The sequence below is a fragment of the Eptatretus burgeri genome, unplaced genomic scaffold (assembly GCF_056783735.1).
Source record: "Eptatretus burgeri isolate ZD-2024b unplaced genomic scaffold, Ebu_testis_v1 Ebu_testis_scaffold_3160, whole genome shotgun sequence".
In the NCBI taxonomy this organism is placed as follows: domain Eukaryota; kingdom Metazoa; phylum Chordata; class Myxini; order Myxiniformes; family Myxinidae; genus Eptatretus; species Eptatretus burgeri.
In genome coordinates, this window is record NW_028225108.1 from 250,375 (window position 1) to 278,294 (window position 27,920).

Genomic DNA, 27,920 nt, shown 5'->3' on the forward strand with positions numbered 1-27,920 from the left:
TCTCTCTCTCTCTCTCTCTCTCTCTCTCTCTCTCTCTCTCTCTCTCTCTCTCTCTCTCTCTCTCTCTCTCTCTCTCTCTCTCTCTCTCTCTCTCTCTCTCTCTCTCTCTCTCTCTCTCTCTCTCTCTCTCTCTCTCTCTCTCTCTCTCTCTCTCTCTCTCTCTCTCTCTCTCTCTCCCTCTATCTGTCGCTCTCTCTCTCTCTCTCTCTCTCTCTCTCTCTCTCTCTCTCTCTCTCTCTCTCTCTCTCTCTCTCTCCCCTCTCTCTCTCACAACCCAAAACTGAACGAACACCCAAGAACTACTTCAACTACTCCGCAGGGTATTTTGGAGACGTCTGGCGAGGAAGGAGCGCAAAGTCAGATCAGGACAGTCAGCAGGCGTTTCCCAACTCCCCCATTGGTGCACCAACGCTTTCCCCAGTATTAGCCCCGCCCCTGCAAAGACTTGACCCCGGAAATGGCCCCATTCATTCTGTCCCTCACCATCTGACTCATCTCTGTGATTCACATTGGCCGAGGGTATTTGGTGGCGCTCCCTTGCCACGAAAGTATGTTGGACACCAAATGGGGGACTCAACCGAGCGGAGCACTGGGGATATCCATGCGATGTTGAACAGGTTCAAACACACACTTGCACTTTGAGCTCCATGCCAAAATGTTCCAAATACAAGCATCTGTAATGGGATGTGGCGTCCATTGTTGTTTTTTTTTTGTTATCCACAGTGAGGCTCGAGGAAGAGCGAACATACAGAACAGCATGGCGGGGAGCAAGAGGGATGGGAGAGGGAAGCACAAAATAATGGAAAACAGAGACAACAGGAGATCTGTGGAAGGAAGAGTGATGTGGCGGGGTACCCGGGGTAAACAATAACACGGTCCCATAGGGACTTTCAGGAAGGAGAACGGAATTTGAAGGTGGTGGGTTTAGGGTGGATTGACGGGCGTCAAAAAGATCGTGATTTTCGATGGAGGAAGAGCAGAGATGGTGGTGAACGACTGTTTTGACGACGTGGAGGGAAGAGTGGGATTCAAAAGAGTGTGTGAGGTTTTTGTTCGAAAGGTGGGAAAAAGGAGGAATGAAAGAGTGAAGTTGAGGTGTCTTTATTTTGGTAGTTTTACCAGTTCGGGGTTGCTGGCGGACCTTGAGCACCCTGCGGAAATATGGAGGAAGGGTGGGGGACAGTGCACAGACAGAGTGGGGGGGGGGAAAGGCCCGAGAGGAGACAGTAGAAGACAGAAGGACGACCGACCTGCCTCCGTTGAGAGAGTGAGAGACCCAAAGAATCAACTTTATCTGGGGAGATACCAATTGTCCTAAAAGCCTTGGTTTCCACAGCGTGAAGTCGAGCGAGATGTGAGGCAGATGCACCACCACAGAGGGGAGAGAACTACTGGATGAGGCTGAGGATGGAAGCTTTGTACGTCGTTAGAAGCTCAGGTGTACCAAGGACCAAGGAAGGACTTTGCACGACGGAGGATTCCCAGTGGGCGACTGGCTTTGGACACCAGCTTGGAGATGTCGCTTTTCCAAAAAAGATCGTGACAGAAGGTGAGACCCAAAAGCTTGAACGAAAGGACTTCTTCTAGGGGATTGTTGAGAAAGTAGATTGTGTGGGGCGGGGGTGGGGGGTCTCAACGGTCCTTTCAGAGAGACTCAGTGAGGGTGTGAGATTTGTCAGGATTGAAAGACATATTCCAAGTGTTTGACCAGCTTGTGATTCCATCCAGATCTGCAGAGAGTGAAGAAGTGAACAGGATGCTGTCTGCCACGTAAACTGTGTATTTATATTTTCACTTGGAATATGCCCAAGGACTTTTCAAAACTGCAAATGTTTGATTTTCAAATCAATATGGGTGGCGCACATAGATTTTCGTCGATCTGTCAGCATTTAATGAGTAAAATGGACCATGGGAAGAGGAGAATAGGTTTTTGAGTGATACATTAGGGGGGGGGGGGAAGTGATGACATAATCTGAGTTCCTGATAAAAAAGTGCAATTTTGAAATGACCACGTGATCTACGTGAACTGGATCACGATTGTGGATTTCATTCCGCAATTGTGGATTTGTGGACTACTGTATGTAATACACTTGCATGTTGAGCCTGCTCTCCTCTTCCTGTTCAACAGGACCAGGAGAAACCAACGGCAAGGACATGCACCCGGACTGCAGGAAGACCCTGAACGTTTGTTCCCGCAGCCTCCTCATCCTGAGCTGTCCCAATACGTGAGCCAAGTTCTGGACCTGAGCTCCCAGTATGGAGGATACAATTCCACGAGCAACGTGGTGGGTCCACCGAACATGTTTTCCCTCTACGAGGACTTCCTGCACGTGCCCGTGTCGAGAACATGTGGGTCGTGGTGGGACCACTTGTCCCGATGGACACCCAGACGTTGTCCCAAAAATCCCGAGTGGTTTAAAAGCCAGGATTTCATCGAGTTACTTTTCGACGAGCCCGTCTTCCCGACCGGGGTCTCGGTGTTGGAGACGTACCACCCTGGACATGTGGTTCGGATTCTGGCCATGTCAGGGGATGAAGGTGAAGACTCTGCTGTGTGCAGGTACCAATGACCCTTTTCGTTTTAATCTCCAACGAGTTTTAAAGTCTTAATGCTTGTGAGTCCAAAAGGGATGAAATGACCAATTATTGTTTGCTTTGGGAGTATGTTGAGCCTCTGACTGGTCTTGCATGATGATAACAGGATTTCAATAACATATTCGTTATATAAATGGATAAGTTACCTGGTTTTAATCACATTTGATCGACAGGTAGTGGACAAAATATTTGAAACCCCTGGGTTAATGAGTATATTGTTGCGGTTGTGGAAATTCACAGAACACCATCCAGGTTCCCTGAAGATCAGTTATGTCGATAAGTGTGTGTCCAGAATCGATTTCCCCACCGATGTCTAACGGGATTTATTCGTGAGCCGGGCTGTGCAATCTTGCGGTCGTATTATTCTTTTCTATCTTTATTTTAAACAACATCTCCTCACCACCTTAACCAACAACCGCCAACATCTCCTCACCACCTTAGCCAACAACCGCCAACATCTCCTCACCACCTTAACCCACAACAAACAACGTCTCCTCACCTTCGTCTCCACAAACGCCGCCATCTTTTCGCCAGCAATGGCATTCCACGGACGAGCGGCATCTCCGCCGACAGATGCGGGGACACCCTCGTTGGGGCGAGGGCTGGTGATTTCTACCACGTCCACTTTCTCCGCATTTGACGGCAAGATCGGATCAAAATGACAAAAGGGGCGGAGCCAGTGGGGGTGAAGGGTCTTAGGTGAAAGACCAAACACCCCCCCCCAAACCCCATAAAAGGTGGGCTGAGGCCCCGGGAGTCAGTTGGGTACGACTCTGGGTTCGTGGTCCAGTTGAGGAGAAGAGTTCGTCTGGAGTCTGAGTTCGTCTGGAGTCTGGGTTCGTGGTCCAGACTGGGTTCGGAGTTCATTCGGAGTGGAGCTCGGAGTCCAGCCAAGCCTGCAGTGCCGTGCCGAATCGTGGGTCAGTGGAGGCAGCCGGAGAGAAGTCGCCAGCCAGTGACATAACGGTCCGAGGTGATCGTCCCCGGGACGGTCCGAGCGACGCTGAGGAGTGAGCAGGCTCTTTAGAGAGCATCAACTCTAAAGAGCAAGGCCCGTTCGCTCCTCTGAGGCGTCGTCGGCTCGGCCCGATCGACCAGGCCGCACAGCTCGGCCTGGACCAACCGAGCCGCCAGGCCAGCTGCCGTGTTGACGACGAGACATCGAGGGTCGCCCAGCGAGTCACCACGAGGGTGGCAGGTAACCTGCGCGGTCTCGCGGAGCTCCTGCGGTCTCCACAGCTCTGCGGAACATTTAAGGCCTACGGGCCCTGTTCTCCCTCTCTCTTTCTTTTCTTTCTGGGTTTTTGCATGGAAGTCTGTGGCGCCTTGTCCGCTAAGTAGAATTGTTAAGTGCATGTACATAGTAAATAGATAACGGCTGTCGGTCTTTTTGCTCGTGTCTTGTACCCATCCCCCACCATTCATTGCATACGTGCCTGCATTGAATAAATGTCATTGTTTGAATATTCACCTGCTCGTTGCGTCCCTTCCTCCATTGGGCTGCCGTAATTGCGTTCGGAATAATAGCTGGCTTTTTAATGGCCGATAAGATAATCGAGTCCGACGGGGTTTGGCGATAATAAACCGCTCGGCAATCACAAACGGCGCGAGCCGCTTCAAGCGGCTCGTGTCCGTACGGGTCCCGTCGAGGTGTAAATCCCCGGCATTTCTGTCTGCGCGAATACTTAGGTAAATTGACAATTCGGCGATCAACCCTGTCGCACGTGGACAGAAGAGTTGGCTGATTTGCAGTGTGGTTTTGCTGCAACTCGGATTGCCACGGTCAGTGGGCGCGTGCGGCCTCGAATTAGCTAAAAGAGGTCGCCCGCACTCCGGCGCGGTGAGAACCACAACAATATATTGAAAGCAACAGCTTACATACAGGTGTGGCCCATGTGTAATTCAGCAATTGACATCCCAGCATGCTTAGGGTCATGTGTAAAATGCTGCACAGGCCTGGTTGCTGATAATAATGGTGAGAATGGCTGCAAGAGGAATAACCTCAGTGATGAGTTTTGTTCCCCCTTTTAGTAGCTTGTGGGCCTTGTTATATTTGTTCTACGTTCTTTATTTTCTGCCGATCTCGTCTGTTTGTTTATCTTTTACTTGTTTCCTGTTAGTCTTGTGTTTTCGGTCATCTTTCCCTTCCTACTTTTCCCCGACCTTCCTCCTGTCTGGGAGGCCTTCTCCACCGGGCAGGAAGTTAGCCTCACGCTTCCTTACCACCATCTCACTCCCCCCCTCCCCTCTTTCCTAGTGTTGTCCCCGCCCTCCTCAGGACTCCGGCATGGCGAGCAGGTGCCATAACTGCGTCCGATTCAAGTTTGAGAAAGCAGGACCCGTTCCACCAAGTACGGTATTGTTAGGCCTGCTGGAGTTCAAGGCTCAGGATTTTTTTTGTTCCCCATTGGCCCGCGGATTTGAGGTACCCTCTCACTCGGCTGAAAGGCTTACCGACTTTTGGGTGAGGTGGACTACTGCTCGGTCAACGGAGTCACTTGCTGAATGGGCAGTCGAAGTCCTCTCTGACCATGAGAGGGTAGTGACGGCCATCCTCCACAATGAGAGTGTTACTGATCATGATGTGCACTATTGGTTGGCTTGATATGTTGAAGTGAAGACCCCACCATGATGTATCTGAAATGTTCTGGGTATATGGACCGGGATTCAGTAATATCGGGTGAAAGTTCATGTCAAGGAGGAGGGGACCCACCATCCCAACCCCCCCCTGAAATCCGTTAATTGAAGCTCTCCAATTTGAAGACCACTTTGTGGTCGACAAATCCAAGTGATTGAATGCTTTTCCGGATCTCGCATGGAGATGTACCCAGAAAGCCTGGTGTTGGCTTTATGGTGAAGGTGGCTGGCTTGAGATCTCAGGTTGAAATAACACCAGGTGGGTTGACTCATCCTGTCATCCTTCTGAGGTCGGCAAAATGAGTACCAGATTACTGGTAACAGGGGCAATGCATCAGCGGCACAGTTCAGGAAATTATGCAACCAGCAGCCAGAGGCTGCACACCAATCAACAACAACATGCACCTTGTCTCGTTGCTATCTGCACTTTGTTTCAATCACACAATGAAGGAGTTGTTTAGCTTTCACACCAGGGGAGTGTGGATGTGGTGTGGTGTGGTGTGGTATGTGGTGTGTTGTTTCGCCACTCAACTGCAGTGTGGGAGTAATAGAGATGTGGTGAAGTTAACCTCTTTTGCATAAATGTCCGATTGTACTTCTTTTTTATCCTAATGCAGCACAGGGCTTCAGGTGAGGGTCATTGGCTGAGGGTGCGGTTGTGCCACTGATGCAGTGCCCTATGCTAGTTGTGGCAGGAATTTGTAACTTGACCATGGTGCCGGCAATAGCTCACCTCCTCCTCACGAAAGACACCATGGGCTCTTTACCGTCCACCCGAGGGACGACACACACATTGATGAATCACCTTGCCTGTGAAACATTCAGGATGACAGTTTGTGACCGGGTCGGGATTCAAACCCAGGCTACACGGCTTGAAGATGAGTGTGCGTACCTCTGGAGTCGAGACCATCCTGTCAGCCCCCTATTGTACTGTAAGATCTTCATCCTCAAGCTATTATTTGTCACACAGCCAGAAGGGGATCGTTGTGTAAATTTTGAATACAACATCAAGTTTCATTCATTAATTTGTTAATTTATTTAATAATGTGAGTGATGTCCTTTTACACATCCGTTTGTATCACATTGGAGATGATGTTCGACATGAGCCACACCCCAATACACAATGTCTACTTCATTGTAAAATCAAAAGGACTCTCCTCAAAAGGTTTACTTTGGTGATGTACGATGCAGGTGGCGGACGCTGTGGTCCGGCCCTGTGGACACCAATCTTCCACCGAGCGACCCATTCATGTTTTCCCCACCAATACAACCACCAGGTTTTGCGACGAACATCCTCCGTCTGGAGTTCAGTTGCTCCCTGAACGCTTACAACATGGAACTAGCCGCTGTTGTTCTGTACGGTATCCCGGTGGACATCATGCAACCAAAGAAGAGCAAGAATGAAGAACTTGCTGAGTCAGAAAGTCTTCAGCAGAAACAAAACAGGATGGAAAGAAGGAGGAGACGAGATGTGGTTGAACAGATGGAGGAAGATGAAGAGGAAGAGAAGCCTTCCCCCTTCTCAAATAATGGATATTTTGACCTTTTACCTTTCGAGGTGAGTATGTTAACCCCGACTCGTCATCTTCTCTTCTTTTTTTAAAACTTGGTTTTCCAGATCACATCATCTCATTGTTTGTCTTCAGAATGGCTTCAGACGATGGTGTCAACATTGAAATGGCTGTCCAAGTCTGTTTGTGTTTGGAAGCCTTGATGGCTTCACTTGTGGTTACCGGGGTTGTTTTAAGAGTTACCGGTTTATCATTTGATGGACATTCTTCACTATCTTGACAGTGACATTTGGTCAGGTTGATGCACTGATAATTAAATCGATTGTTTTTTTTGCTGCCTTACTTCCATGACAGATTATCGAAATTATTTTATCTCACCTGACACTCCCTGAGCTGTGCTGCCTCGCTCAATGCAGCCGTACCCTGCGGAACTGCTGCTACAACCCTTCCTTGTACAAACACCTGGACCTCAAGCCTTTCTGGCCATCTCTCTGCGAGGAGGACCTTCTGGCTTTGAAGCCTCGTCTCACCCATGCATGCTCGCTCAGTCTCTCATGGACTGGACACGATGGAAAATTCAGTCCTACGGTCCTTGAAAAGTGAGTAATTGAATGCAAAGTTAGTAATCGACGGCCTGGGTTGAGGTGAACCGTCTCCACTTCTCTTTCATTCTGATCAGTTTCCTCTCCTGTCTCGTCTCTTACCGCTTCTCCGATCACCAACAAACTTAGTCGACACAATTACCAGTCACAATTTTGCTTTCAGGATGTAAATTAACTTACCACTCTTCAATTTATCCAGGTTGACCAGATCAAAAGTAGAGTTTTCTCAAAGCGTTTCCCATGCTTTCCCATTGCATCACCGAATTGTTACTGCTGCTGTTTTTATTTCGTTTAATTAATTTTTGTGTGGTCCTTCTGTCCTTTCAAATCCGATACCATGTCCTCAGCAGTCCTTGATAGGTGGCTCTTCTGACGTCAAGATGCGATTGGGTGGTTGTAGTTGTGCAGTCCTCACGTCCTATCACATCACTTCCCATCACCATTCCTTGGCGGTTGTATCCAACTGCTATTAATAAGCTTGGTCACCCGATCAAGTTCGAGTTATTTGCACTTTGGGAAACCATCAATGAGATCGATTTGTGAAGCTGTTGCAAAAACAAAAAACCAACAGAAAAAATACCCGTGAGTGCACCACGGCAGTGAAGGGCCAAATAGCCTCGTTTCTTTCTTTGAGTTTAATTCCTTAATTTTCAGACTTACACACACACACACACACACACACACACACACACACACACACACACACACACACACACACACACACACACACACACACACACACACACACACACACACACACACACACACACACTATCCTTGCAGCGGTTCGATGGGTTCTTCACCTAACCTGACCCTGGGAACCCCAGTCAGTTTGCAAAATTTGGTAGGGATTGGCCTCACCGTTTTTCCCCATGATTTTCAGATCAACACAACCATACATACATAGAATTTATTTGGGGGAGCTGGAGGAGGTTGGATTTATGGGTGGGTTGTTCCCTTGACCTGACCCTGGGAACCACCAGCAAGGATGTTAAAGTTGGTGGGGATTGGCCCATCCATTTCTTTTTGTTTGGGTATTTCCATACGTGTTGCCGATCGGTAATTTAAACATACATGTACCCCGAGACGCCTAGAATATCAAACAATATCCGAAACGCACAAATGAAAAAAAATTTTTTTCGTGTTCGTTGTCGGCTGCTGACAAGTCCTGCACTGTTGATAAGTTTAATTCCTGAGTTTAAATTTTGTAATTTGGCTCAGATTGACGAATCTTGAGGTTATGGCAGATGCGGAAATGAAATAATGCGACGAACGCTGGTGTCTCCAGGTGTTTATAATCATTACAATGTACCCAGCGATTTGTATGTCTGACGATCAGGCAATCGATAATATGAGTGAGGAAAGTGAAAACATTACTCTATCGTTGAGAAAGCATTGCGGCCTGTTCCAAGTCAAGGCATTGTTGAGCAGGCCCCAAAAATAGCGAATGAAGACTCCAGCGAGGGAGAGTGAGGTCGCCTCGGTGCCAGAAAAGGATATAATTATTTAAGGCTGTTAATTTTTTTCAAAAGGGGTTTTTCAATTAAACCAAACACCCAATGATCACCAATGCACTCCCTCGGAGTTCCCTTCGTTTGCATGCAGTTTCAGGTTGGGAGGTTTCATGGTTTTGAAGTCATGGAGGACAAACACACTGTCACACACAGTGACATTCATTATAATGGAAGAAGAAAGATCGTGAAACACCCTGTAACCCGTGCCTTTTGCATCCGATGATCATGTAGTCTTATCATTCTCATTTGTTGGAACGTAAAAAATATAATTCATTAAAATATCTCCTTTTGTCAAATTATTTCCACGACATCGAGGGTGCAGCATATCAACCAAAGATTTTCAATGAAGTCGTGTCTTCAATCGGGGTCTTTATCCCCCAGATAACTTTGGGACAGCTTCCATCCTCGAAGAGGTGACAAAGCCCGGTATTGTCCTGCGGTGGAATTACTCGAACCTCCATTGTAATCACTCCAGTAACTCCAGTCCCAATGAGAGTTGAACCATTTATTCACGTGAACATGGGAAGAAACAAATTCACAGAGCAATACCAAGATGAGCTGTTGTGAACTTCTTTCTCTCAGAGTTCTCTTCACAACCCGAGCTTTTTAAAGCAAAATTATTTGCATAGAAAGGGGGAAAGAGGGGGCATGGGTCAGACAAAGAACAGTACATATTATCTTCACAAAACTGTGCATCACTCAATGTTCCTCAGATTTTTAATTTGCAAAACACCATGTGTGGTTTGTGTACGAGCATGGGAACACCGGTCTCCACGTGCAAGCATGGGAATTCATCTCCCACTCAATTGTGGTTTGATTGCAAGCGAGCACTTCGATTCACAGGGCAACGGGCTTCCTCATCCTTGGGGCAGTATGTGTTGCTATCGTGCGAAGGCAAATGTGTGGGCTGCTTCCTCTTTTAAAGGACATTGCCTCAACTCTGGGTGAGATCATTTTACCCATGATCCTTCATGGTGAACAACTCCACATATGGTGACAAAACGACTTAGGTTAATTACAATGCTTTGCAATAAACTTTATACCTTCACAAGCATTTAAAAGCATAAGTAAGTTGTTAGCTATAAGTTTAAGGAGCAATAAGTATACAGAGCTGTATCAATTATGTCCTCATGGACCTTATGTGCATGTCCATGGGGTCATATTTGGGATTACACAAGCTTCAATCAATTAACACTCACACATGGGAATAATTAGTACCGAATCACAGAACCTCATTCCTCACAGAGGAATGTAATAATCATGTTTCTGATGAGCTTTTAAATCAATCATTGTTCATCTTCTCGGTTTTTCCGAATATAGTTACGGAAATGGCCCTTAGTTGGCTACTAAATATAGGATTAGCTCAGATCCCCCAATAAATGCATGTTTAGCCAGGCTGTTCGGTAAAATGGACGTTACATGTGTGTCAGGAGGTATCACAGGCTGTTATTTGTTTGTACAGTGGTGGTGGATCGAGGGCTTCCTCTTCTTCCTTCCTCTCTCTCTGGACAATAGTCCCCGCCCAGCGCTGAGAGGGGGAGTGGCCAAAAAGAGGCAGTGAAACTAAGGGGAGGAGCGAGTGGCTTGGAAGCGAGCCAACGAAGGAGAGAGTGGTGATTCTGCCGGGAGAGAAACTGGACCTGGGCGTGCCTGGTCTGCCTTCTGTGGCCTGGAGAAGCGAGCCACGGCCGAAGGAAAGGCAGGGAAAGGAGTGCAGGAGGTCTGTCTGCCCTCGGCTGGATGAGAGACGACTGGTGGGAGTCGTGATCTGCTGTGTCGGGGACGGCTGTGTCTCTCTGCGATCTGCTTCGTAAAGGAGGCCTGGTGAACAGGCCAGGCCTGGACTTGTATGCTGGACCTTGTGAGAAACCAGCTGGAGCCCACCGTCGATCTGGCGGTCTTGTGCCGTCGACCTTACGCGGGGTCAGAGCGTGTTGAGGCCGCGTGAGGTGCGACAAAGGAAGGCGAGCGCCATTTTGCCACGTGGCGTGCTCGAGCTTTGGGCTCGAATCCTTGGACATCCGCTTGTTATGAGCGACATTCGTGCTTTTGACACTTTTCTCTCGTCCATGAACCATCACCAAGTACTCTGTCTTGTCTGCATGCTGTCTATGTCTTGTCTGCATGTTGTTTAAGGTTTATATCGGTAGGGACCCCCTCAAAACCCGTAATCCTTAGTTCCCTAGTTAAGAACGGGTTATAGATTGATAAAAAACATTGTCGTGAATATTTTGCTTGTGTTGTGTTTCCCGATGTTACCCAATAAATCTGGTTGGGTCGTATGAAGTTGCCGCGATGGATTAATTTGTGTCGCGTCGAGGAACGATCCGTTCGATTAGTACGTAAAACCAAAATGGTTACAGACTGGCAGAAAACGCTCAGCATCTGACAAAACCAGTCTGTAAGCGGGGTCTATTTCCCCAACTGGTAAGGTCCAGGGGTACGTTGGTATCGCGATTGCAGAGGCTTGGCCCGAGGCCTGTGCCGTTCCAGCCGGCGTTATAAACCCCGGAGACAGCGGTGGTGAGGGTGGCGCCATGAGTCGGGTGAGAATCCCGCCACCGCTGAATCCTTAACAATATTTATTTTATGGGATAAAAGCTTTTATTTGTGAAGTTTAAATCAATCATTCGGCTTAAATGGGCCACAGCCAAACGAAAAAAAAAACCATAGAGCTAAGATTAAAAAATAAATTTTCTACCACAGCAGCAAATGTGGGTCGAAGTTAAGTTGGTTTTGAAGTTCGTCTTGTTTCTCATGGCTTTGTTTAAAACACGATCCCAATGTGTTCCTGCGGTACTTTTTTAGGTTCCTGGGTGAGTGGTCTGAGCACCTACTGCACCTGGAGCTGGCAAAATGCCATTGGATCACAAAGAAATCCTTGGAATCTGTAACCCTGCTCTGCCCAAACCTTCGTGACCTGGACCTGTCGTCTTGTGACCGAATACCACCCGGGGAATTCAGGCAACTCTCGTCCTTGCAGAGGCTACAACGCCTCGTCCTGTACAGAACGGAGATCAATGTAAGCTGTTCACGTAGTTTATGTTCGTTTACTTTCTCGCAATTTTTTCATTCATAAATCCATTGTCAGTAAATCTTGATTTTTTTTCATGACAATGTGAAATCGAGAGGAACATATGAAGCGGAAATTTCATACATTTCCCGTTTACTTTGCAAACATATCCCATTGAACGAGGCAAGATCGATGTGGCCTTGGTTGTGCCCTTCTTTAATTTACATGGTCTGCGAGCTGTGATTTTTAATCTTAAAGGATGAGTTAAAGGATGACATCGTACTCCCATCTTGCTCCAGACAGAGAGTCTTCTGTCGATCATTTCCAAGTGCACGGAGTTGAAGCATCTCAACCTCAGAGGCTGTTCTGATGTATGTACACCTCTTTGTTCCACCGCAGAGGTGTTTTACAGTCAAACGATAGTCCCTTATGATTGTGAAGACAAACTGATTTACTTACAGCTTGGGATGATTTCATCTGATTTGTTGATATTTTGTTTCCTCATCACGTAAATATAAACACAGTCCACGTGTGGTTGTGATTAAACATGTTAAAATTTGCATTTTTTGGTTGTTGACCCCACCCCAAGGGGCATGACGAAAAATGATTGTGTTCTTTTACATTCTTGCCATGTGGTGATCACAACTACCAAGTTTGGTGAATTTCTGCCCATCTATGAAGGAGAAGATCGTGTGACGGACGGACGGAGGGAAAGAGCCGAAAACCATTCCCACCGTTGTTTTTAAAAAGCTTCGGGATTATGAAGGAATTAAATTTCAATCAAAGCTCCTGCCTGAAATAAGAAAGGAGACGAGGACTGAATGTTTGTCGGACACTGCCGCTGATGATATATTTGTTGGAGATTTGTTTGAGTTTGAATGTCCCATATGTTATGGGATTCGCAGAAGCATTTCCTTCCCCTGCAGCAATGGGTGTCACGATGCATGTTCCTCATCTTTCCAACCTCAGGTGGAACATCCTGACACGGTGTTACTCAGTCTGGCCTCAAACTGCCACCAGCTTCGCTCGCTCGATATGTGGAGATCCATGAGGCTGACGGAGGTCGGATTGGCACATCTGACATCCCGTTGTAAGGATATCGAGGTGCATGGCCTGAGAGAAACATGGACAAAATGCTTGAAAGTTTCTGTTAATGAATAAGGAGAAAGCGGAATATTTGGGACAAAGAAAATTTGAGTTTCGCATTAAATGATGAAGATCGTTCATAATCACATCAAATATAATTTCTATCACAAGGTGACTGAAGTTGATAGCTTTTGAAATTTTCTTTTCTCCATTGAAATAGGAACAATGTTGTCTGTTTTCACCTTATCTCGTAAAGAATGTACATTTTCTGTACAGCACCTGCAGCAATGGCAAGTTGTGTTTCAAAATGATATTTATCGCATTTAGTTGCAATATTGGGCCTTGCGACATACCTCCGACCGTTAGCTTGAGTAGCGTGCTCAGGTGGCCATTGTCCCATTTAGAGCCTGCTTGTAGAGGTTCGCTGCATGGCCGACGGACTCGACTGGCGTGCAAACGACCATGGGTGCCCATCAAGTTGACCAATTCACCCCTCTCACCCCTCCCTGTCAAAGCAACCATCACACTCTTCCCCTTCCTAGCTTCCCCCTCAGCTTTCTCAATAACAACCCCCTCACCCTTCTCCCTCCAATCTTCCCCTTCATCTTTCTCTCTCCAATCTCCCCCCTCACTCCCCCTTCTTAAAGTTGCCCCCCCCCACAACCACAAAGCTGTCTCCTTCCCCTGCCCTGTCACCTCCATCTCATCACTCGATCTCCTCAAATCCTCAACTGCCTTCTGCCTTCTCTGTTATTACTCCCCACTGTGCCTCAACCCAGCACCAAAGGGCCTTTTCTCCTACTCATCCGGCCCTCTCCCCGAGCTCTTCTCCAACCCCCCACACTCTTTCAATAACTCTACTGACCTCCCACCCTCCTCCCTTGTCATACTATCCTCCCCTGCACCTAAACCCTCCTCCCCTCCCTCTTCATTAACAGTGTGGACCTCAAATGTCTGGGGCCTTCGCTCAAACCTGACATCTTTCCATACAGGTTGCCACTGCCAAACTCGACAAAATCTGCCAAACAGAATCTTTCCTCCCTCAAGAAGTCTCCGACTCCCAACTATCTCTCCCTGGTTACTCCCTCCTCCGGAATGACAGACTTGAGCCTCGTCCTGGTGGAGAAGTTGTTCTCTTCATCAAGGACTTCATTCCTCACTCTCCATGCACTGCCCTCACTCCCCCCAGGAATACTTCTGAATACGGCTTCCACTCCACTCCCACCTCATGTTTGTATGGGTACTGTACCGTCCACCAAACAGTGGTGACTCCATTTACACCTCACTATCCGAAAACATGGTCCAACTTCGATCTTCTCATCTGAACTCTCTCTCTTCCTGGTATGTGGTGACTTAAATTGTCATCATGCCAGTTGGCTCGGTGTGGGTACCTCTCTCACCCGTCATGGCACTTTTGGAAAAGACTTCTGCGAATTATTGGGACTGACTCAATCGGTCAACTTCCCGACTCGGATCTCAAGCAACGGTACTCTATCTCTTCTGGATCTGATTTTGACAAATTTCTCTGAAAATATCCTCTGTTCTTCCTCCGTTCCAATCGGTTCTTCTGACGACGTCCTTGTCAAAGTGTACATCTCTCTGGCTGTTATCAGAGAACCAACTCAGTGCCGTCGAGTCTGGCATTTCACTCAGGCTGACTGGCAGGGTCTCCAAGCAGTCATCAAACTTCCAGACTGGTCTCCCATCGCTCCATTCTCCAACATCAAGTCATCCTGGGAATTCTTTCAAAGAAACTTCCTCTTCCTCATGCACAGATTTATCCTCTCTCGTTTTCAGTTGCCCTACCCTTCCTTCTGCCCATGGTTCACTGAAGCTTGTGGCGAGGCAGTTGTCCTGAAACAACTTGCCTTTACCTCATGGAAGGTAATCTCAGTCCCTTCCAGAAATCTCGGAGCAAGTGTGTCTCTTCCCTCAGGAGAGCTACAAAACAACAACTTTCCAATCTCAACTCTGAACTCTCAAACCTCTCTCCCTCCTCGAAATCCTGGTGGCATCGAATCAAAACTGTTTCTGGTGAATGTTCCCCCTCCATCCAATCCATCCCCTCCCGCACTGCTGACACCACACGTGAAAATGCTGAATGCCTCAACTCGGTGTTTGCATCGAAATATTGTGTCCAAAACCCATCGCTTTCTGTACCCACCTTACCCAGTCGCACCCACCTGTCCCTGGACTCTGTGTCCTTTTCTCCTGACAAGGTGGAGAGCTTGCTGTCATTCCTCGACTCAGATTCTGCAACCGGTCCGGACGCCATCAGCCCACGTGTCCGAAAACCTTGCTCCTCTGCTCTTGCTCAACCTCGCTTTGTTCCATTCACCCTCTCTTTTGCTCAAGGTCATCTGCCGTCTTCTTGGAAATCAGCAAACAATACCGCTCTGCATAAAAATGTGCAAAAACAGATCCCTGCAACTCCAGACCAATCAGCCTTCTCGCAATCATCAGCAAGGTCATGGAATCCATCATCGCTTCAGACGTTAAATCCTTCCTCTTCTCCAATGGCTTGATTTCCGATCATCAATTTGGTTTCAGACCAGGTCACTCTTCCCTGGATATGCTGCTTCTGCTCTCCCAACAATGGATGGAGGTCCTCAATGCAAGATTTGAAATCAGAGCCATATCCCCAGACATCCCCTCTTCCTGTCCAGGCTGGAGTTCCTCAAGGTAGCATTCTGGGCCCTGTTCTTTTTCTGGTTTTCATCAATGATCTCTTCAACTCTCTGGAAAATCCTCTTTATCTCTTTGCTGATGACTCCACCCTCTGCTGTACCATCTGTCATCCCTCAGAACGGCAGTCAGCAGCTTCTTCACTCTGCAGATCTGGATAAAATCACAAACTGGTCCAACACATGGAAGTTGTCTTTCAATCCTGACAAATCTCACACTCTCACTTTGTCTCTCGGAAATGGCAGTCTGGACCCCCCCCCCGCCACCCCATCCACTTTCTCAACAATCCTCTGGAAGAAGTCCTGGGCCCACCGAAGCTCCTGATAAAACACAAAGCTTTCTTCAGCAGTCTAATGGAGGACTGCCCTCCTCTCCGGGGTGGTGATCCTGCCTCTCACCTTTCTCGGCTTCACGCTGTTGCCAAGGCATTTAGGATCATTGGTATCTCCCGTGGTGAGGTTAAGACTTTGGGTCTCACTCTCTCACGACAGGCAGGTCGGTGGTCTTTCTGTCATCTCCAGTCTCCTCTCCGATCTTGACCCCCCACCCTCCACCCTGCTCTGTCTGCAGGTTTGTTTGGCAGCCATATTTCACACAAAATCACTCCTTATCTGATCAATGCAAAACTTTATATGTGTGATCTACTTCCCAATTTGAGGCATGTTTTAGTGTCACGTGGTCAGTCAGTCATTTTAAATTGAAAAATATCTAATCCTTTAAAAATATTCTCCTCTGAAACCACTTTACAGATCGACGAGAAACTTCATATATATGATCGACTAACCATGACAGTTGAGGTTTCAGAGCAAAAACAAAACAGGTCGTGTGTCCTCAGCGATATTGGATTGAAGTTAAAAGGTTAAAAATCTTCTTCTATCAAACCACTGAACCAATTGATGCAAAACTTAAGGTGCATCATTGAGTTCCGATGACATGATAAAAGTTTGATAACTAAAACGTCATCGGTTAAGTGGTTTTAGAGAAAATGATTTTGAAACGTTTTCCTTCAATCCAATGTTGCTGACAAACCATGTGACCTATGGTGTCATTGTGGTCGCACCTTTTTCCACATGAGTCGTGGATATATGTAAAGTTTTGCTTCAATGAGTGAAGTGGTTCCAGAGAAATACATTTTTGAACGTTTTCCTTCTCTCAAATGTGGCCAGCAAACCTCGTGAACGATGACGTCATACCGATCAAACTTCATTTCTCATGGCTCGCATTTTTGTAAGCGTCCACGTAGAAATGACTGCTCGCAGTTATGAGTGGCAGCTCTTGGGACAAACTCGTGATGAGAAATATGTTTTCATAAAAATGATAAAATAGGAGATCATAGTCACCACAACGGGTGGAGTATGACGGCATCGTCATCGGAACAGGCGGCGTAGGATGGCATCGTCGTTGGCACGAGCGTCGTCCAGTACCCGGCACAACTACTCTCATTGTTGTTATTGTTACGGCCTGGGGTTCTGAGCTCACCACGAGGGGAGCACTCGAGTTGCTCCCCAACACCCGGTCTTGAGGCCGCTGACCACAGATAACTCTGTGATCCAATGGGCTGTAGTTCTTACACAGCCGTAGCCACTTGATTTAGACTGCTGGCTTAGCAGGTTTATGCTTCTTTGCTTCCGCGATACCTTTCTCTTGGCCCGGCAACCGAACTCGTGGCCACACCCTCGGCACCACACCTGGTAATCTGGGCGGAACAGGTAGGTGCAGCACCCGCTATTGGAGTAAATCAGGTGTGGTACAACTTCCCGTGTAACTATACTTGCACACTGTGTCGGACCAACAAAGGAAAAGACAACTGAGACAGGTTGGAAATATCAACAAAGAATTATTTATTTACATACACACAAGTCATCATTTAACAGCGTAACATTTTCATTACCTCCGCCACCGAAGGTGGAAGATGGTTCTGTTTTCATCCCTCTCTGTCTGTCTGTCTGCTTGTTTGTTTCTTTGTGAACAAAATATCTCAAAAAGTTGTGGCTGGATTCGGACGAAATTTGGTGTAGAGCTTGGGTGTGTGACACATGACAAAATAATTAGATTTTGGTGAAGATCCACATCTGGTTCTGGATCAAAGAGGTTTTTGAGTCCTTCTTTGCCATTGAGAGATCGGGCTTAAAGTGACATAAAGCAGGATAGCTCAAAAAGTTATGTGCGGATTCGGACAAAACTTGGTGGATGAGTTGGTTGGTTGACAAGAACAAGCCGATGAAATTTTATTTCATGTCCGAATCCATATCCGGCTTATTAGTGGGATACAAGGCGTAAACTGATCAGCCTTGTAGAGGTATGCTCTCTTCCGAGTGCCCTTCTAGTTTACACAGCATTTATCTTGTGACTTTCAACAACCAACTCTCCTCTTCTCATCACACCCCCTTCCTTCCCCATTCCTCATCGTTTCAAATCCCTTTCTTGTTTCGTCCTTCCAGTGTCTTCATAACTTAGAACACTGAATAGTTTTGTTGGGCTTGTTATTTTGTCAAGTTAAATTTTTTTGGAAACACTTGTGGTTATAATGCCTCTCTAATTGTACAATACAGGACTTGAATGAATGGGAATTAATAATCTGCACACAATACTTATGTTGATTTAATTGTTCCACACTTAAACTGTTCCACACAGGATCTGGACATTGGCTGGTGCTGGAATGTGCGGGCAGACATCGGTGAGATGTTGCGAGAGCTGCCCAGACTGCGTCGACTGGTGTTAACGAATAACCGCTCCGTCAACGACACTGACCTCGAATTGCTCGCCAATCACTGCCCTTTACTGGAGCAGCTCGACATACCTGGTACGGTAATTGATGAGATGATGGAACTGATGTGGATGTATCCAAGAGGGTCACAGAACATTGCTCGATGTGTAAGGAAAATATATATTACAAATAGAAATGGGAACGGCACTTGGAAGAGTGCGTACCTCCTCCAGACTGAACCGTTTACGTTTTGTGGTCCACTGATAGGCTGGATCTTCATCCGGACCTGAACCAAAATCTAATCGGCTTGTTCTTGTCATCTCCACAACTCATCCACCAAGTTTTATCCGAATCCGTCCATATAACATTTTGAGATATCGGTTTTGACACCCAATCTCTCAATGGTGAAGAACCACTCAAAAAATTCTCGTATCCAGTTTCAGATGTTCACCTAAATTGAATCATTTTGTCCTTATCGTCCTGGTGGATGTATGGCTCCACAGTGCTGTTGTACTGTGGTATGTTACTGTGTTAACTGCACACCAAAGCTCCAGATGACTGTGAGCTATTTTCGCCCTTGTTTGTCATTCATTGGAGCGATTATATCTGTGTGCGTGTGGCAGGCACTCCGCTGGTGACCTATAGAGGGCTTTTTCACCTGCTCAATACCTGTCGGCATTTGTGCTTCCTTGACGTTTCCTTCTGCTCCCGGATGGATAAGGAGATTGCCTTCAAACTGGCACATCGCTTTCCACACGTCTACATCAAGTACAGCAGCTACCAGTGAGGTAACATGAGCCGTTCAGAGCCGCAAACACCTGAGGAGCACTCTGATCCATGCATGAGAAACCGATTGTGTCATGTTTGGTGATGATCGTCCAAATGCTGAACTTAATGAGAACCAAAGCTACAAGTGTAGCGTTGTCAACACGTTTATCAAATGTGACGTTTTACAATTTTTTTTTAAATTCTAAATCAACTGAAAGGATTACTTTTGGTTTTTCAATATAATCCACCAAACGTTCAAATTGATAAATGTTGCACCAATAAATGTTACCAAACTCACAACACCCTTTTTGGAGTATTATTCTTTCACCTTTCACCCCTGCAGATTTTGACAACAGATGCAAAGGCTCTTTGTTTTATTTTCTCCATGGTCCAAGGTTCGTGGAGGAATTTCGGCCCTTTCTGGGAAGAGGTCTAAAATGTATCACGTTCCGCCATCACGATCGGTTTCGTCGTATAATGTTCTGTTAACAAGGCCTTAAGCTGAGCGAAGGTTTTCCATGTTGGCGGAGCTGGGTCACACAAGTTCTTCACTAAGTTGAATGCGTCTGCTCCCACAAAGGCCAAAAACAAACTCCCCTGCAGATCTTCATCAATCCGGTTTGCCCCCAAAAACGCGTCGCATCTGTCCATGTTGTCCTCAAACAATCCACTTTTTCCTCGAAAAGCCCAATATTCCCAAACACCTAATATTCCCCAATGAACGGGTCGCCAGTGTGTAATTTGCACAGGATGCTGGAGATAACTCTATGCATACTCTTGGTGAAAGGTCACGTCAGGTATGGGAGCAGCGCGTCGCTGCGTCTACTTCACACGTCTGGCCATCCCCCAGGCAGATGCCTGGCCCATCCCCATCTCCTTGAGACGGTTGGTTGGTCAGATGATTGGTTGGGTGGTCAGTCGGTTCATTGGTGGTCGGTCGGTTGGTCAGACGGTCATTCGGTTTGTTGGACGATTGGTTGATCGTACAGGCGGAGCTCATTTTAATGCTCCCCATCTCACACATTATCAGGGAGTGGGCGGACAAAAACATGAAGTAAACAGAATTAAACTTTATCAACAATGAGAAAATCGACAATCGTATACATCATGCAAACAATTCAAGTGCATGACACAAACTCGTACGAACCAACAACCCGTGATGTCGTTAACAATCTAATTAGGTGTACCTGTGGGAATTAGGTGTACGTTAACTAATCAGGTGTACCTGTGGGAATAACCCTGCGGAACGTTGAATACACAGGTGTTCAGTGAAGACTCATATCCAATAGGCAACACTCAGTCATCAATACCAGCCAATACACAGCAATCAAAACTCAATAACCAATGTTCAACAAGCAAAGTTCAACAACCAACAATCGATCATCAGTGATCAATAATCAAAACTCAATAAACATCAGACATACCTGTTTCCCCCCTTCTCAGGTTCCCGAACCCCCTTTCCTATCCGGGGTTCTTCCCCCCGGGTTCCCGAACCCCTTTCCTATCCGGGGTTCTTCCCCCCGGGTTCCCGAACCCCTTTCCTATCCGGGGTTCTTCCCCCCGGGTTCCCGAACCCCTTTCCTATCCGGGGTTCTTCCCCCCGGGTTCCCGAACCCCTTTTCCTATCCGGGGTTCTTCCCCCCGGGTTCCCGAACCCCTTTTCCTCCCCGGGGTTCTTCCCCGGGGTTCTTCCCCGGGGTTCTTCCCCGGGGTTCTTCCCCCCGGGTTCCCGAACCCCTTTTCCTATCCGGGGTTCTTCCCCCCGGGTTCCCGAACCCCTTTTCCTATCCGGGGTTCTTCCCCCCGGGTTCCCGAACCCCTTATCCTTATCCCCCCCCCGGGTTCTTCCCCCCCCCGGGTTCCAAACGCAGGAAGCTCCATTCCAAGAGCCGACATTCCATCAAGGAAGAGCCGACTTGACATGGGGTTGGTTCCAAACCCCAATTGAACTGCTTCAATCCCCTTTTTCACCCGGGTCTGTGGGTTTATTGATCCACGGAGAACAGGGGACACCCCATTCCAAAGATATGGCAATGAATTGGATCGCAGCCACTTTCACTCACGCAACCAGTTGCTTATAATATTAAATGTAAAGTATCCGGATCGTCTTAAATACTGAGCACCTCGAGGCATCCTCACATTGATGGTGCCTGTTGAGAATGACTTTAATGAACATTTAAATATATGTATTCTGACATTTACATTAAACTTTCGAAAAGTTAACGTTACTATTGAAAGGTTATCCTTTTTAAAGCTTCGTTATTTCGGAAATGCACTGTATGCTCGCCATCAAGGAAGAGCCTCCATTACGTGTCTCGCTATTGGCTACGTCCAGGTCACGTGATTTCGTGTCTCGCTATTGGCTACGTCCAGGTCACGTGACGAAATACTTTGAATTCCGGGCCTCGTCGGTGCACTCACAAGATTTGTGAACTCGTCTATTCTCCTTCTAAGGACCACAAGGGGACAATGCGAGTCCATTCAGGCATTCAGGCCGACGGAATCGACGAGACGGATCATTGTATGCAGGAGTCAGCCATTGTCAAGTTCACCGGTCTCGATAACCGGTGATCGTTCATCATAACCTGCGTGAGGTCACGCGTTGGAAAAGGTCACACTGGTTATAATCTCTGAGTGTGCTTCACCTTGAGTGTGCACGTCGAACGGACGTGGAATTCACACGTCGGGCGTCATTTACATATTACATACAATTCCTCATCACGATGTATCGTATACAATCTGTGGAGTTAGTAAATGACTTTTCGCGGCTCCCAAGATCAGATCGCACGTCCTGACTCGTCTCGGATCGAATCAGTAAACGATTTATATAATTATATCCTCAGCTTTGTAGTTCCTCATGAGTGTTCCACGTCATCCATCGTGACGTTGGAGTCGTCGGAGTGACGCGTGTCCGGGGAGAAATTAATTCACTCGAGGAAAAAAAATAATTAAGTCTTTCACGAACCGGTTGGCCATGCCTGACGTTCGACTGAAGATGGTCCAGTGATTTGGAATTTGTTCATTGCAGCAATAACTCGCCCGTTGTTTGCGATCAGGACACAATGGGATCTTCAACGTAATTGCATCAAGATGTCTCCTCCACGTCCACGAACCAAACAATTCTCTTCATTCCTAACTCCATGAAATTCCTCCATCTACCTCCACAACCGTAACAGTATATGTTGTTCGGATGGAGGCCCTCGAAATGGACCGTCGTCTCCATATAATGTGTGTTGGTTGGATGTAGTAAAAACATGTTAAACACCGTTAGAATGTAACGGAAACATATGAGGAGACAGGCACGATGGGCCAGCTGGTCAGTTCATCGGTTTCATTTGTTTGTAAATCTGAGCACAACGACGAGTTATCACGGGAAGTGAGGCAAATGTAGATTTTCGTAGATCTGGGAAATAATTCAACGAGAAAAATCTACTCTGATAAGAGTAAAGAAGGTTTTTGAGCGACACCACGTGGGAACGTGCCTAACAGCTTGGACCTGAATCAAAATCTAATCTGCTTGTTCTTGTCATCTCCACAACTCATCCACCAAGTTTCATCCGAATCCGTCCATATAACGTTTTGAGATATCGGTTTTGACCCCCGATCTCTCAATGGTGAAGAACCACTCAGAAAAATTCTCGTATCCGGTTCTAGATATTCACCAAAATTGAATCATTTCGTCCTTATCGTCCTGGTGGATGATTGCGCTCCACTGAGTGCTGTTGTACTGTAGTTTAGTGCTGTGTTAACTGCACACCAAAGCTCCAGATGACTGTGAGCTATTTCCACCCTTGTTTGTCATTCATCGGAGCGATCATATCTGTGTGCGTGTTGCAGGCGCTCCGCTGGTGACCGCTGAAGGGATTTTTCACCTGCTCGATACCTGTCGGCATATGTGCTTCCTTGACGTTCCCTTCTGCTTCCGGGTGGATGAGGGGATGGCCGAACAATTGACAAATCTCTTTCCACACGTCCACATCAAGCACAGCAGCTTCCATGAGGTCACATGACCCGTTAAGAGCCGCAAACACCTGAGGAGCACTCTGATCCATGCATGAGAAACCGATTGTGTCATGTTTGGTGATGATCGTCCAAATGCTGAACTTAATTAGAACCAAAGAGACAAGTGTTGTGTTATCATCACGTTTATCAAATATGACGTTTTACGAATGTTTTTTTTTTAAGTCGAGATCAACTGAAAGGATTACTTTTATTGATCAATATAATCCACCAAACGTTCAAATTGATAAATGTTGCACCAATAAATGTTACCAAACTCACAACACCCTTTTTGGAGGGAGATTCTCTCACATCACCTGTCAGGGTTTATTATTTGTCCGTCCTTATGATCAGGTGTACAGGTGTTAACCATTAAATTGTTTGTTTTTTTCCCAATCGTTTCAGCCTTAATATTTGATTACTTTCCTCGTGTCATGCAAATTGGTAATTTAATCTGATTGGAGTTATTTATGGACAAATATGAATTCTATGAAAGTCGAAGTTTACCCTTTTTTTTACTTAATTAATTGTATCAAAGTCCAACTGCCCTTTTCCATTTGTAAGATGAGAACTCAGTTTCTCACCTTAAGTTGACCCTCATCTACTAACATATTTCCAACCGAATCTTCCCAACTGGGGTGTTGAAGGACCTCAACTCAAGATCACTCAATTTCACTCAATCTGCTGAAGTTTCACAGAAAATTAAAATTTTTTGTGAACAATGTCGAGGCTCATATGAGAGCGAACACACAGAAAGTGCAACAACGGGAGCAGGAGACAATAGCGGTGGGAGAGGGAAGGACAAAACAGTGTGGAAGAGGGACATGAGAAGATCTGTGGAAGGGAGAGGGATGGGTTGGAGAACACGGGGTAAACAAGATGGAGACCACAGGGACTTTCAGGAAGGAAAGCAAGGAATTTGAAGGTGAGTTTGGGGTGGATTAATGGGGGTAGAAAAGAACATGATTTTGGATGGAGGAAGATCACAGCTGGTAGTGAACAGGTATTTTGTTGACGTGGAGGGAAGAGTGGGATTTATGAGAGTGTGGGAGTTTTTGTTCGAAAGGCCGGAAAAAAGAGGAATGGAAGAGTGAAGTTGAGGGGTGATTCGTGATTTTGGTAGTTTTTACCAGAAGGGAGTTGCTGGCGGATATTAAGCGTCTCAGACATTGCAGGGGGGCGAGACCAGAGAGGAGACGGTAGAAGACAGAAAGACCACCGAACAACCCGCCGTAAAAGAGTGAGAGACTCAAAGTCTCAGCCTCATCGCGGGAAATCCCAATGATCCGAAATGCCTTTGTTTCCACAGCGTGAATCCGAGAAAGGTGAGAGGCAGGAGCACCAGCCCAGAGAGGAGAGCAGGACTCCATCAGGCTGGGGACGAAAGCTTTGTAAGTGTTCAGGAGCTCAGGTGTGCCGAGGAAGGACTTTGCACGATGGAGGATTCCCAGTCGGTGACATTCTCGATCCAACTTCAACCATCGCAGGACAGGTTGGTGAGAAATCCAATTATAAAAAGAGTGTAAGTGTAAAATGTCACACAGGCACGATGGGCCAGCTGGCCAGTTCACACGTTTCATTTATTTGCAAATATCATCACAACACCGATTGAACACGGGAAGTGTGGCAAATCTAGATTTTCGTAGATCTCGGAAAGAATTGAACGAGTAAAATGTTCTCTGATGGGGTTAAAAAAAGGTTTTTGAGTGATATCACGTGATGACGTCATATGTACGGGACAAGCCGCCATTTCCGGACGTGAGGGGGCGGAGTCATCGGCGACTTCTCAGCGCATGTTCCTGGTCACGGACTGGAGGAGTGGAGGCCTCACAACGTGCTCGTCTTTCCTCGCTTCACCTGAACCTTCCAGGTCGTTGAGCGTTACCTCAGTTTCTCTTCGAGACAAACAACAATGAACCCAATTGGAGGACGACGTCGACGTCGTTCGTTACGGTAAGGACGGGTTTCTTCAGGGCGGGAAATTTAAATATCGGATGAAGCAGCTGAAGTCGTCGTCGCTTCGCTGACGTGTTTAATCGAATGACGTCATGTTGTTCTTCACGAACATTCTCCTCCATTCACTCGATCATTATCCTGAGGTGATCTCACATCTGCTCGTCAGTCAGATCACATCTTCTTCTTCTTCCATTCTCACTGATGATATTTATCGAGGAGCAAATACAACCGGTCACTTCGCTGAGGGAAACATGGAGTTGGGGAGAAGAGGAGGGGAGGATAGAGGTGGGGGGGGGAGGAGGGGAGGATAGAGGTGGGGGGGAGGGGAGGATAGAGGTGGGGGAGGGGAGGGGAGCATAGAGGTGGGGGGAGGGGAGGATAGAGGTGGGGGGAGGGGAGGATAGAGGTGGGGGAGGGGAGGATAGAGGTGGGGGGAGGAGGGGAGGATAGAGTTGGGGGGGGAGGGGAGGATAGAGGTGGGTGGGGAGGGGAGGATAGAGGTGGGTGGGGAGGGGAGGATAGAGGTGAGGGGGGAGGGGAGGATAGAGGTGGGGGAGGGGAGGATAGAGGTGGGGGGGAGGGGAGGATAGAGGTGGGGGAGGGGAGGGGAGGATAGAGGTGGGGGGGGGAGGCGGCCATTTTAGTTGTACACAAACCCAATGTTGAACACGTCCTCAAACATTTCTCGGACATTCATTCACCGATGTTGTTCAAACTTGGAATATACATAATAAACGATGGATTACATGTGTTTGTCCTTGTATTTTAGACATCAGATCCAAGATGGTGGACTGGCGGCCATTTTGTTACTTAAATGTGTCCCCAACCATTTCTCCGACTTGCACGCGCTGATTCTGTTCAAACTTGGCTAAAGTACATCACATGATGGCGAGAACGTGGAACTCATTTTATTTTTCAATCTGATCAAAGATGGCCGACTGTGACTATGATTGTGACTGTGATTCAGACCAGGGTAGAGTGACCTCATCTGAATCCAAATTGATGATCGGAAATCAAACCATTGGAGAAGAGGAAGGATTTGATGTCTGAAGCGATGATGGATTCCATAACCTTGCTGATGATTGGGAGAAGGCTGATTGGTCTGTAGTTGCAGGGATCTGTTTTTGCACCTTTTTTATACAGAGCGGTCATGTTTACTGATTTCTTCGATATCTTAAAAGTTCCCTGATATCCTGATATTGTTCTCCGGTATCCTGATATTGTTCCCCAATATCCCAATATTGTTCGCCGATATCTTCAAAGAACAGTGGTGGACGCTCTTGATGGTGACTGTGGTTGTGGCATTTGTAGCAGTTGTGTGAGATGGTTGAAGCGTTGTGGTGGTTATGGTCCGATGGTTTTATGCTCAACGCCTTTTTCAAAGCTGCAAAAGTTTGATGTTGGAAATCAATATGAGTGGCACATGTAGATTTTCGAAGATCTATCAGCATTGAACAAGTAAGATGGACCATGGTAAGGTGAGAGTAGGTTTTTAAATGATACATTGATGGGAAAAGTGATGACATAATCTGAGTTCCTGATAAGTGCAATAAATAAACGACCACGTGATCGACGCGTGCTGGATCACGATTGTTTATTTTATTCCATCTACTGTATGTATTACACTTGCATGTTGAGCCTGCTCTGCACTTCCTGTTCAACAGGACCAGGAGAAACAAACGGCGTAAAGATGCACCCGGACTGCAGGAAGACCCTGAAGGTTTGTTCCCGCAGTCGTCTCTTCTCGAGGTGTCTCAATACGTGAGCCAAGTTCTGGACCTGAGCTCCCAGTATGGAGGACACAATTCCATCAGAAACCTCGTGGGTCCACCGAACATATTTTCCCTCTCCGGGTACTTCATGCACGTGGCCGTGCCGAGAACATACGGGGCGTGGTGTGACCGCTTGTCCCGATGGACACCCGGACGTTGTCCCAAGAATCCCGAGTGGTTTAAAAGCCAGGATTTCATCGAGTTACATTTCGATGTGCCCGTCTTCCCTTCCAGGGTCTCGGTGTTGGAGACGTACCACCCTGGATATGTGGTTCGGATTCTGGCCAGATCATGGGATGAAGGTGAAGAGTTTGATGTGGACAGGTACCAATGACCCTTTTTGGTTTAAATCTCCAACGGGTCTTAAAGTCTTTATGCTCATGAGTCAAAACGGGATGAAATGACCAATTATCGTTTGCTTTGGGAGTATGTTGAGCCTCTGACTGGCCTGACATGATGATACCAGGATTTCAATAACATCTTCATGATATAAATGGATTTGTTGCCTGGTTTTTATAACATTTCATGTTCAGGTGGTGGACAAAATATTGGAAACCCCTGGGGAAATGAGAGTATGTTGAAAGCAACCACTTCCACACAGGTGTGGTCCATGTGCCCAGCAACTGACATCCCATCATGCTTTGGGTCATGTATAAAATGCTGCACAGGCCTGGTTGCCGAAAATTATGGCTCGCAATGGCTGCAAGAGGAGAAACCTCAGTGATGAGTTGGTTCCCCCTTTTAGCAGCTTGTAAGCCTTAAATTTATTCTACGTTCTTTATTTTCCCCCGATCTCGTCTGTTTGTTTATCTTTTACTTTTTCTCCGATTCGTCTTGTGTTTCATTCATCTTTCCCTTCCTACTTTTCCCCGACTTTCCTCCTGTCTGGTAGGCCTATTTCCACCGGGCAGGAAGGAAGCCTCACACTTCCTTGCCACCACCTCACTCCCACCCCTTCAATCCAAGCTGTTCGGGTTGTTAGGGTTAAAAAAGGTGAAGTGCACAAACCACTCACCCCACCTGGCAATGCACGTCTGTGAGTGCAGTGGCGCAAAGAGCACAGGCAATGGACGAC

General features: G+C 47.0%; 1 protein-coding gene across 42 annotated transcripts in view; it reads left to right on the forward strand.

The window, feature by feature from the left end:
• Positions 1-27,920, forward strand: part of LOC147006619 (F-box/LRR-repeat protein 4-like) — a 159,761-nt gene that overhangs the window by 84,443 nt on the left and 47,398 nt on the right. For 34 of the 42 annotated variants that reach the window (XR_015054703.1, XR_015054712.1, XR_015054710.1 and 31 more), the window contains 5 exons: positions 18,278-18,446; positions 22,956-23,119; positions 24,427-24,609; positions 24,988-25,070; positions 26,738-27,169. Coding sequence is in view for 31 of the 42 variants with exons in the window: in XM_085868345.1 (XP_085724471.1) it covers positions 18,278-18,446; positions 22,956-23,119; positions 24,427-24,609; positions 24,988-25,070; positions 26,738-27,169 (1,031 nt within the window). In the remaining 11 variants the exon portion in view is untranslated. Of the gene's footprint in view, positions 1-240; positions 1,550-2,128; positions 2,561-6,423; positions 6,791-7,097; positions 7,343-11,667; positions 11,882-12,171; positions 12,244-12,841; positions 12,977-18,277; positions 18,447-22,955; positions 23,120-24,426; positions 24,610-24,987; positions 25,071-26,737; positions 27,170-27,920 lie in introns of those variants that run through there. The other 8 variants (XM_085868350.1, XM_085868355.1, XM_085868356.1 and 5 more) reach the window with 7 other exon arrangements.